This window comes from Indicator indicator, unplaced genomic scaffold, assembly GCF_027791375.1.
Source record: "Indicator indicator isolate 239-I01 unplaced genomic scaffold, UM_Iind_1.1 iindUn_scaffold_64, whole genome shotgun sequence".
NCBI classification, from domain to species: Eukaryota; Metazoa; Chordata; class Aves; order Piciformes; family Indicatoridae; genus Indicator; species Indicator indicator.
Window position 1 is genome coordinate 1 of NW_026539195.1, and position 10,000 is coordinate 10,000.

At 63.0% G+C, this 10,000-nt stretch overlaps 1 protein-coding gene across 1 annotated transcript; it reads right to left on the bottom strand.

The window, feature by feature from the left end:
- Positions 1-6,738: 6,738 nt before the first annotated feature.
- LOC128980099 (uncharacterized) lies at positions 6,739-9,924 on the bottom strand. The gene is made up of 5 exons (XM_054398539.1): positions 9,847-9,924; positions 9,186-9,547; positions 8,221-9,094; positions 7,272-8,171; positions 6,739-7,173 (listed from the first exon to the last, which is right to left on the bottom strand). Exons 1-5 carry the CDS (start codon positions 9,922-9,924, stop codon positions 6,739-6,741), a joined length of 2,649 nt encoding a protein of 882 aa, XP_054254514.1.
- Positions 9,925-10,000: the final 76 nt, after the last annotated feature.

The following is a 10,000-nucleotide window of genomic DNA, read 5'->3' on the forward strand; positions in this document are numbered from 1 at the left end:
GCGAGCTTGCCAGACGAGTTGGTGCGTGCTTGCACTGTGAGTAAGCGGATGATAAGATGACCCGTAAGCGCCGTGGCCTTCACAGGTGGTCGATTCGGTCCCGCGGGTAGCTGAGCCCCACAGGCATAGAGTAACGTGACGACCACGAAGGTCCGAAGAGATGAGGGTATCGTTGTAGCGGAGCAGAGCGCGCAAGGTCGCCGGGAAGGGGTGAGGGACTCATGGAAGAGGTGACAATCCGAGAGGGGAGAGACCGGAGAGGCGTCTTCACTGACCTGTCCGTGGAAGTCGAAGGGGTACGGCGTTTAGACTTGAGTGCTGACGCATGCTCCTCCACCTTGACATCCTACGGTGCGCCCATGAGCTCTTGACGTGTGTGTTATTGAGGGAGAGGTTTGGCGCGGGCGCGCTAAGGCCAGTCGGTCCAGAGGGGGTAGGCCACGGGGTGGTTGAGTTGTTTAGGTTTACGACAAGGGGGTGAGGGCGGTTGTGATCTTCCCCACGTCACCAGCCAGATGGGGAGGGGAGAGCGAGGGTTTGTCCGCCAGGTACACACGGGGGGAAGGGTGTGCGGAGTTGCATAGGGGAGGTCCCGTTGGGTGAAGGAGGGGGGGACGGAGGGTTACGAGGGTCTGAGGTCAAGAGGGAACGAGGGTTGAGCGTGGAAGGGCGTACTGAACGTCAGGGTCGGTGGAGGCCGGCCCGCAGGAGGGGCTAAGGGTCTGTTCGACGGACTCGACTCAGCGGCATAGGGGCTGAGCTGGAATGACGTTCAACGTGTTCGTTGACCTTGGCCGGTTGAGGTCACCCGAGGAGGGTGAGGCGTGAGGTGCCGGGTGGTGTGGTTTTCCCGAGGTTCTTTGTGCTTGTGGGGGAGGGGTGTCCAGAGGGGTGGGATGTATGAGGTCCTTGTTTGAGTGGATGTTTTTGGGTGACCCGCGCCATGGCGTCGATTGAGGCGGTGTCCAGAGCTATTCTGCCCTTTGGGTGTAGGCGTTGTCTTGGGGAGTGTGTTGCAGGGAGGAAGCTCTTCGTAATTCGATGCGTTCACTGCGTGGGTCTCTCGTTAGGTAACGCGGAGGGTCCCGCGTCGCTGCTGTCTCTTGGCGATTGAGCGTGCCGCGATGGGGGGAGGTGCTGAGGCGCTATGCGCGGCATGAGGGTTGTTGAAAGCCGGTGGGTCGTATTGTCATAGGGGTTCTGAGTCTTTTCAGAGCAGAGGGAGGGTCTGCAGGTTGGGGTTAGAGGGTTTCTGAGGGTCGATGTTGAACGGGTGTTTGCTCATTGAGATTTTGCAAGGGAGCAGGACGGGTGTCCAAGTGTCATCAGAGTGGGAGGGTCCAGGGTTCGCGCTGTTCCGGTGGACATCGAGGGTGCGTTGTCGGGGACGGCTCGCATCGGGCCTAGGAGGTGCCGAAGCGAGGTGGGGCGACGGGGGGTGAGCATGTGGAGTTGCGGAGCAGGGTTGTGCAGGGTGTGAGACCAGGTCTTCGAAGACGGCTCGGCCAGGAGGGCTAGTACTCGAAGCGGTGGTTTCTGCTCCCAGGGCGTCCCAGCGCGGTTGACTTCGGTGACCCCTCGTTAGCTGGACAGGATGGAGATGATTAGGCGCGCGAGAGCGGCACCCCGGGTGACCCGAGCGCGTAGCCCCGCGCGCCCGCGGGAGGGGTCTCCGAAAGGTAGGGTGATGGGCTGGTGCTGATCCGCGGGACAGGGCGGTCGTGGGAGGCGGCGTTCGTGGAGGGTGTGGGCCCGCCACGGGGATTTAAGATCCGCGCCTCGGGGGGAGGGGGGCCTACGGGGGAAGGTTATGACCGTGACTCCTCTCCATCGGGTTTGTCAGGGTGCTCGCCCTGGTGGAGGGCAGGGGGGTACGTGTTGAGGGGGGTTGGCGAGGGCCCCCCGAGAAGGGAGCGGTCAGGTGACTGGCGAGGGTAATCCTGAGCAGAGGGGTGCGCCAGCATTTGTCCGGCGGTGAGGAACGCGCGTTGTGGAGTGTGCACACCAGGTGACGGGGTTCTTTCGTTGCCGCAGGGGACCCTCAGACGGTCTCGAGGTCCGCCAGGAGAGCGCGCAGAGGGAGCCCAGGGAGCTACACTGCGGAGGGCCGCGACGCGAATGGATCAGGGGCTTGTGGATTTGTACCGAGCCGGGCGGGGGGCCGAGCGCGTAAGGCCGGGTTTGGCCCAGGGAGGTGTCTTGCTTTTCGGTCTGAGAGGAGAGGGGTTTGGGTTAGCGTTTTGAGATTTGTGGCGGGAGGGTGTCAGGAGCGGGCCAGTGTATCAAGACAGGGTGTAGGGTCTCTATGAAGTGGTGGCGCGGGACAATGTCGAGGGATAGGGGGCTTGTGGGTTTATGGGTCGATCTAAGCCAGGTGTTTCGTGGACATGTATGGGGGGTTGCAGGTGGGTGAGGGGACCCTGGGGTGAGGCCGGGGAGCGGTGATTGCACAGCGGTGAGGAGCTGGGTCTGTGTTTGATGTCTGTCACCGTCTTCCTGTCTTAGTGGCTTCCTGCGGTGAGCTCCTTTCCGTTTGCATGGGCGAAAGGTGTGTGCTAGGGTGAGGAGGGTTGAGTGGGCGTGGTGATTGACGACGGCAGCGAGCGGCGTGCATGAGTGTTTTTGTGCGTAAAGGGATCGAGAGGGGGGAGAGGGAGGGCTGTTTTTGGTAGGACACCGCGGCCCGCCGGCGAGGGGCAAGGCCACTCCAGGTGGGGATCCACTGCTGAGTGGGCGCCGCGCGACGGCCTCGAAGGGTACTGGAGGGAGCCGGAAGGGTGAGCAGTGGGAGGTGTAGTCTGAGGCGGCGGGGGCGCTGGGTAGATCGGCGCAGCCAGGCGATGGGGTTCTAGGGTCAGGAGGGTGTCAGTCGCATCCCGGAGGGAAGACGGTCGGGGATGGAGAGGGCGAGGGTATTTCACGGGTTTCGTGAGCAGGGTGACAGCTAGGGTGTTTCGGGGTGCCGAGGGTGTGAAAGTCATCCCCTTCGTCAGAGGGTCTGACGGAGGGTGAGGTGGTGCGTCTCCGAGGGTTGAGCGTTGTGACCTGTAATTTGTTTCGTTCCGAGGATCGGGACGAAGGCGTGAGTGAGGTTGGGTCAATGTTGCGTCCTATCGTGACCGGGTCAGTTTGTAGCGAGGGTTCACCCTTGTATGTGAGGGTCGGCGGGCAGGCGCCGGATTGCGGGTTTAGAAGTCTGACTTCGGCGAGCCGCCGTTTTCGGTGAGGCGAGGGGGGTGGGTTGCAGTGGGTCTTTTAGTTGAGCTCCAGGCGGTGGTCTGGCTGGGTTTTCCAGTCATGAGGTGGCGAGGGATGTTTTGGTTTGTTAGTCGCCGGACAGGGTGAGGAAGTTTGCTGTGGGTAGGTGACTTAGTGCTGGTGAGCGCGGCTGAGTTCGTTGGTAGGTTGGGTTTCCATTGAGAGTGTCGAGGCCATCGGGGGTGCAAGCAGTGCTCGGTTGATCGAAGGCAAATTCTTTGCTGGGTAGGGCGTGAGGGTCGCTTTGAGATCGTCTCAGGCCGGTGTCTGCGTTGATAGTCACGTGTTAAGGAAACGAGGGGAGGGGGAGAGGCTGCCCACTCCGGTAGTGAGGTCCGGGAGGGTGAGTCGTAGGGTCTTGTTGGAGGGAAGCCCGAGGGCGTGGGCCGGCGATTCTGGATTGGGGGAGCGTCGTGTTGTGCGATGGGGGTGTCGCGATAGTGGACAGGGAAGAGTGTGGAAGGGGACGGGTGGACCGCGTCTGTGATCGCGAGGGTGCAGCGGGGCGTGAGGTCGGGGGAAGGACAGGGAACTAAGGGTAGTGGGGCTAGGGTCATAGGGTAGTCTTCGTCTCTCATGGTCTGTGCTAGCGGTCCCGGGTCGCGCTGAGGCACGTTGAGCATGTGGAGGGTGATGGGGTCGTTCGCGCTGCGGATCCGAGCCTCCCCGGGCGAGTGGTTCGGACGTGGTTCGGGATGGCCTGAGGGGCAGGAGGGTGAAGGGTGCTTCCTTACGCCGCCTGAGAGTGGTAGCGAGCGGTGGAGGTGGAACGTAGGCCCGGGGATCGAGGCCTGTCTGGAATGAGGCCGCAGGTTGATGCAAGGGATCGTGACGTGCGGTTGATGTGGGTGGAGCTATTCGTTGTGACAGGGTTGTTAGACGGATGGGTTTGGTGGAGTCGCTCCGGTAGTTTTGTATCCGCGGAGGGAGGTAGAGGGTGTTCGGACTGGTGGGTGAAGGGAAATGGAGCAGGGTTTGTGCGCGCCGTGTGTTGTTTAGGGGGTGCTTGACGTGGGGAAGGCGTAGGACGGTGTCGCTGGAGTCATGCTCCGTTGAATTGGGGGGAGGGTTTGCGGCGTAGGCGTGAGACCGGTGGTCGGTGATGAGAAAGGGGAGCAGCGTGAGGGTGAGGTTTTGAACGCAGAGAGGGTGGGTTCCCAAAGCTTCGGCCGGTGAGGGGTGGCGGGCACAGGGTGAGTTACGAGGGACTCGAGGAGGGGGGTCGGGAGGGCCGGTTGAAGGGTCCGTGGGCGATACGGGTTTATCTCTTATCTTGTGATGAAGGGTGCCGCCGGCTGGGAAAAGGCCGCGTGCTCGAGCGGCGGAGTAGGGTGAGCACCGTGAGTGTCGAGGCCCAGGCCCCAGGGGTCACCCCAAGAGGTTTCGCGCCACGGCTAAGCGGGTTTGGGCGTCCGGTGGTAGATGGGCGCAAGGGTCCGGTCGCGAGAGGGTGGGAGCAGGGGTGGAGAGGGACCGGGACGCGCGAGGGAGGGAAGGTGACCGCGTCCGCGCTGGAGGTGGAGGGGATGACGAGGCAAGGCTGAAGGGTTGGGTTCAGGGGGCGGGGACGCAGCAGGAGGTGGAGCCAGAGCTAGTGAGGCGCGAAGGCGCAGCAGCGGCTCGAGAGGCGTTAGCTTTTTAGTGAGCGTGGGGTGTATAGGAGCGTTGGGGCAGGGGCGGGGGTAGTGAGCACGGGTTTTGGATGCCGGGGTTGAGCTGCTGCACGCGAGGCGCTAGCTCAGCGTCCATGGGCGGTGGACAGGACGGGTGCCGGCAGTTGGGAGAGAGGGGATTCTGTTGATCCCTATGCGGGTTCATCCGCTAGGAGAGCGTCGCGTACCAGATCGTAGGGAGTCCGTAGGCCTAGTGTAGGGCCAGGGAGCGGCGCAGCGGAGGTCTAGAGCGAAGTGTCTCGACTGATTTTACTCTTTGACTCCGGGCCGGACCAGACCAGGGTTCTTGTCAGGCCGTTTACTGATTTGTGGACTCCTTCGGCTAAGGGGACAGAGACCGAGCGCCGGGCGACGGAGGGCTGCGGAGGTTCTGCCGCGGGGGCACTAGGGGGCGGTTCGCTAGCTAATGCGAGGAGAGCCGGAGTCCTAGCTGATGGGACGAGGCCCCGACTCAGCTAACGACGTGCGTCCAGGCGTCCTGTATCTTTCCGTTTACAGGGTCTTTGGAGGAGGGGGGTTGACGCATGGGTTGCCTGTCCTCCATCAGCCTGTGAGGACCAGGAGAAGAGCCAGGAATATCTGTGATTGCAGGGTGTATTTTAGGGTGAAGCCGTGGCTTGGCAGAGGCGAGTAGTATCCTAAGAATACGGGGTTGAGAGGGCGTAGATGTCTGAATGTCTTATTGTAGGTCTCGAGGTCGCGGGTCGTCGCAGCGGGGTTTATTGCTTTGTTCTATTTGGTATAGATAGTGATTTAGGGTAGCATGCGTGAGGGGGGAGTGGAGGGACGGGGGTGAGACGGGTGTGACAGTTCAGAGGGGGCGCGGTATACATGGGGTGGAGTCGATTCGGTAGCGCAGGGCCGGGACAGGCGTAGAAATTTCTATTTGCGATAGGTAGGGCGTTGACGTTGTTTCGTTCTGGGTGAGTATTCGTTCGTTCTGGCAGTGTCTTGGAGGGGACTGTACTCACGCTGTCCGAGGGCTCGAGGGGTCTTTTTTCGCATGGGAGCGCCGGGGATGGCAGAGGGTAAATGGTATTTATTGCTGTTGAGTTGCCTGGCATTTCTCCTCTGTCTTGTTGACGGAGGAGGCCTGTATCATCGGGTCGAGTGTGTAAGAGAATGTCCCGCGTGAAGTGTCTGGGTGATTGAGGGCCGTCTGATCGGGTGTTGTATGAGTGAGGTGTAGTCGTTCGTTGTTCTGTGGAGAGAGTTGAGCACAACTAATGTGTATATTGGTTTGCATGCAGATTCTGTAGATCCAGTGCGGAATTTGAGTTGAGGGTTTTGACAGTGCGTTGTGTTATGTCTTATTAACGTTTCGGGTTGAATTAGCCCGCTTGAGGATGGTGCTAGGTATGGTGTGTCCCCGCTGAGGTCTGGGCGTCGTTATGAGAGGTAGCCCACGACGGGCTTAGGTTCAGAGGTGTTTTCGACGGAGGTGTCCTGTGTAGTGTGTTCCTTCGACGGTTGTAGCCTATTTCCAGTTTGCACGGCTTATCTGCTTTGATCTGGTTTTTTCCTAGAGGTCGGTCTGTGAGCTTTGTAACTGAGCCGGGCTTGCGGCCACGGTCGTTTATGAGGTGTTTTCGTGACCGTGTCATTTCGTGTAAGCGTCTGATGACTTCAGGTATCTGTTGAGGGAGGGGTATTGAGTCTCGTTTCGCTCTTTAGAGTGTGTGTTTGAGGGTTTTCCCACGCTAGTTAGTAGGTACATGTGGAATGCTGTGTTGTAAATTGATGAGGTTCTTTTTAAGAGAAGTGAGCTCGGACGGGTGTGCCTGCAGTGTCGTGTGTCTGTTTTCGCTTAGATCGTTTCCGATGAGCGTCTGATCAACGTGTTGTTGTTTTGACGGTCAGTACTGCTTTGGAGCATGTGGTGTGCCGTTATTCGAGTGCCTCCCGTGCTATCTGAGGTTCTGAGCTTCCTAGAGAGGAGCACGGGTGGTCGAGCGTTGCGTCGCGGGTTTTCACCAGGGTATGCTTCTGTTGTACCTTTGGGATGTCCGCCCATCCTTGATCCCCTCCAAGGGCGGGCGTTGATGTCGAGCTGGCGACCACTGTCGTACGTGCGGGTTGTGGCTCCGTTTGCGTGTTTGTTGAGCCGCGTTTTGGGTTGCCCTTCTTCTTTTATTCTGGGGTGTTTTGAGGGGTTTTGTGTTCCGTTGAGGCGTCGATGAGTGGTCGAGGTGGGTATCTGGATGGTTGCGGGTTGAGTTCGTGACCAGCGGGTATCGTTTGTCTGGCGTGAAGAGGTGAGTTACGTGGAGGAGGGTGAAGCGGGTAACGGGTGCGCAAGAGGTGTTCGTTTGGATGTAGCATTTCGACGCGAAGGCTTACGGGAGGCAGGGTGGAGGGTGGGGACGGGATCGTTGAGTTTCGCGGCTGAGGGACGGTGTGGTTGGTTCTGCCTTGAACTCGGGGGTTGAGACAGGAGTTTTCGTGCTGAAAGGGCAGGTCGGAGTGTAGGTTTGTTCGGAGCTTGAGGTCTGATTTACGGGGTGGTTGCGGAGGCGGGGCCGTGCGGGGGCAGGGTTGAGCGTTCGGGGGGCGTTGAGGGTGGGCGCGTCGCCTGAACGGATCGGACGCGCAGAGGGCCAGAGACGGAGAGGATGAGAGGGCCCGAGGGGAGGAGAGGGAGTCCGGGTGAGGGGTTTTGGCGCGGACGCAGGGTGGGGTGGTCCCCGGTTGAGCCGGTGGCGCCAGTTGAGGACGGTGGGGAATCGGACCAGGGGGGGACAGAGGTGGGTTGGGGGGCGGTACAGGAGCCAGCGGGAGGGTGGGGGGACGGGTCAGTAAGGGTCGAGTTTGGTCGTTTATCTCGTTTAGGAGAAGGGGTGTGGCGCGGGGGGAGGTGAGGGGTTTTGGGGCAGGCAGGTGAGCGGGAGGTGGGTGAGAGGGCCGAGGCGGGCCCAGGCCGGTGGGAGAGGTTTTGAGGGTGTCGGGTCGGGGAGAGGCGAGGTTGAGGGGGGGCAGGCCGAGGGTCAGGGCGTGGGGAGGGTGAGTGGGGGGGAGGGTGTTTTGTTGGGGAGGGTTTGGAGGGCGAGAGGTGTTGATAGTTGGGGTGTTGTGTTGAGTGGGCGTGGTGGGAGGGTTTTGGGGGCGTGGGCAAGTGCAGAGGTCCGGGTTGCGGGGCGTGAGGGCGAGGAAGCCCTGCAGGGTGTGGCGTCTGTTCGGAGGTGCTGAGTCGCGAGGAGGGGTGTTTGGAGGGCTGGGGCGCAGGGTTGTAGGCAGAGGGTGCTGGGCGGGCGGGGAGAGTGTGATTGGTGGGTGAGGCGGTTAGAGCGGCTGAAGTGGAGGCGGGGTTCGAGCTGGAGCGGGAGTACTGTGACGCAGGAGAAGGGGGCGGAGGCCGAGCGGGAGGTGGGAGGCGAGGGGGCGGGAGGTGTCCCGATGTCAGAGGCTTGTACGAGCGAGGGTGCAGACGCTGGGAGATGCGGCAGGGGTTGAGGAGGGTTCTTGCGCGCGGGGTGAGGTAGGGTGCCTCCCCTACCGGCGAGGGATGTAGGGGTAGGGGCAGCGGGGGCGCGGGGGGGCGGGTCGTGGTCACCGAGTGGTCCCGGAGGAAGGGGGGGGGGCGAGCCAGCGGTGTTGTGCCTGCATCTCGGGGGCGGAGCGGGACAGTGGTAGGGGGGCCCGAGCGGGTGCGGTGCAGTGGGACAGGTAGGCCGGTGGCCAACAGGACCAGGTGTGGGCGACACCTGTGGGGAGGAAACGGTGGGGGCGAGGGCTGACTATCGGGGGGGTGGGTTATGGGGGGTCCGCGGGCGGGAGGGCCGTGAGGTGCTGGCAGGGCTGGGTGGTGTAGGGTGCAGGGTGCCAGGGTGGTGCAGGGTGTGTCCTTGGACTGCGGGTCCCGGCAGGGATCGGGTGCGAGGGCGTGGTGGGACCGGTTGGGCGGCCGGAGGGGGGGGCAGTGGGTGTGCGGGTGAAGGTGGGGAGGATGCCTTTTGAGTAGAGTCGAGCGGGAGGTTAGCGGTTTCATGAGTAGAAACATGGGGGTAGGGCGCGACGTCGGCTGATCACCGAGACGAGGGAACGGAGTAGAGAGGGAAGAAGGAGGGAGGAGGCGAGGGATAGCGGAGAAAGACAACCCCGTGGAGAGGCGGTGCGGGGGGGAGGGGTGACGGTAGTGGGGGGCGAGGTTGCAGGGAGCATGGTTGCTGTCCGAGGGGAGGAAGGGTCGGAGCAGGAGCGGGGGTGAGGGGGAGGAGGAGGGTTAGAATGTCGGGCCAGGCTGTTTGGGGGGGGGGCAGTCGACGCTCGGGGGCCGGGGGGTAAGGTGCAGGAGCGGGAGCGGGGGAGAGTGGCGAGGACACGGTCACGTGCGAGGCGGACGACGGCTCGGCAGAGGTGGGGGGAGGGGCGAAGGCGGGAGTGGTAGGGGGGTGGAGGGTGGGCAGAGCGGGCGAGGGGCGGGTGGGTGTAGGTGCGAGGGTGGGGGGGCTATCGATAGGGTGGAACCGCGGGGCCAGGACCTCGCGGTTGTGAGGCAGGCGGAGCGCGTGGGAGGGCGGCGAAAGGCGGGTCGGGGGGGTCCGAAGGTGGGCGGGCGGGGCGGGAGTTGGCGTGTGGGGTTGGCGGGGGGGCGGGTCGACCGCGCGACCGGCTGGGGGCTTGGGGGAGGTGGGGCGGGCGAGGGTGCGGGGAGGGTGTGGGGGGGGGGCGCCGGGGGGGCGCGGGGGGGCAGGGTGTGCACGGCGAGAGGGTGAAGGTTGAGGGGAGGGGGGGCGGGGGGGCGGAGCACCAGGGCGCAGGGCCGCGGAGGGTCGGACGGGCGCCCGGGGGAGGGTCGGGCGGAGGGAGGGGCAAGCAAGACAGGACAGGAGCACAGGGCTCTTGCGGCCTGGGGGGGGGGAGGGTCCCGTGGGGGGAGGGGCAGGGTCGCCAGGGGGGCTCGACGGCGGGGTTCTACTTTGTGGCGTCGAGGCCGGTGTGTCTTGTGAGGGAGGGAGGGTGTGATGGACGGGTTAGGCCGGAGGCGGACCGGCATGGGCGGGGCGGGAGGGAACGGGTGGGCAAGCGGTGGGGCGGCGGGAGGGTGAGTGGGTAGGGGATCGGGGGAGCAG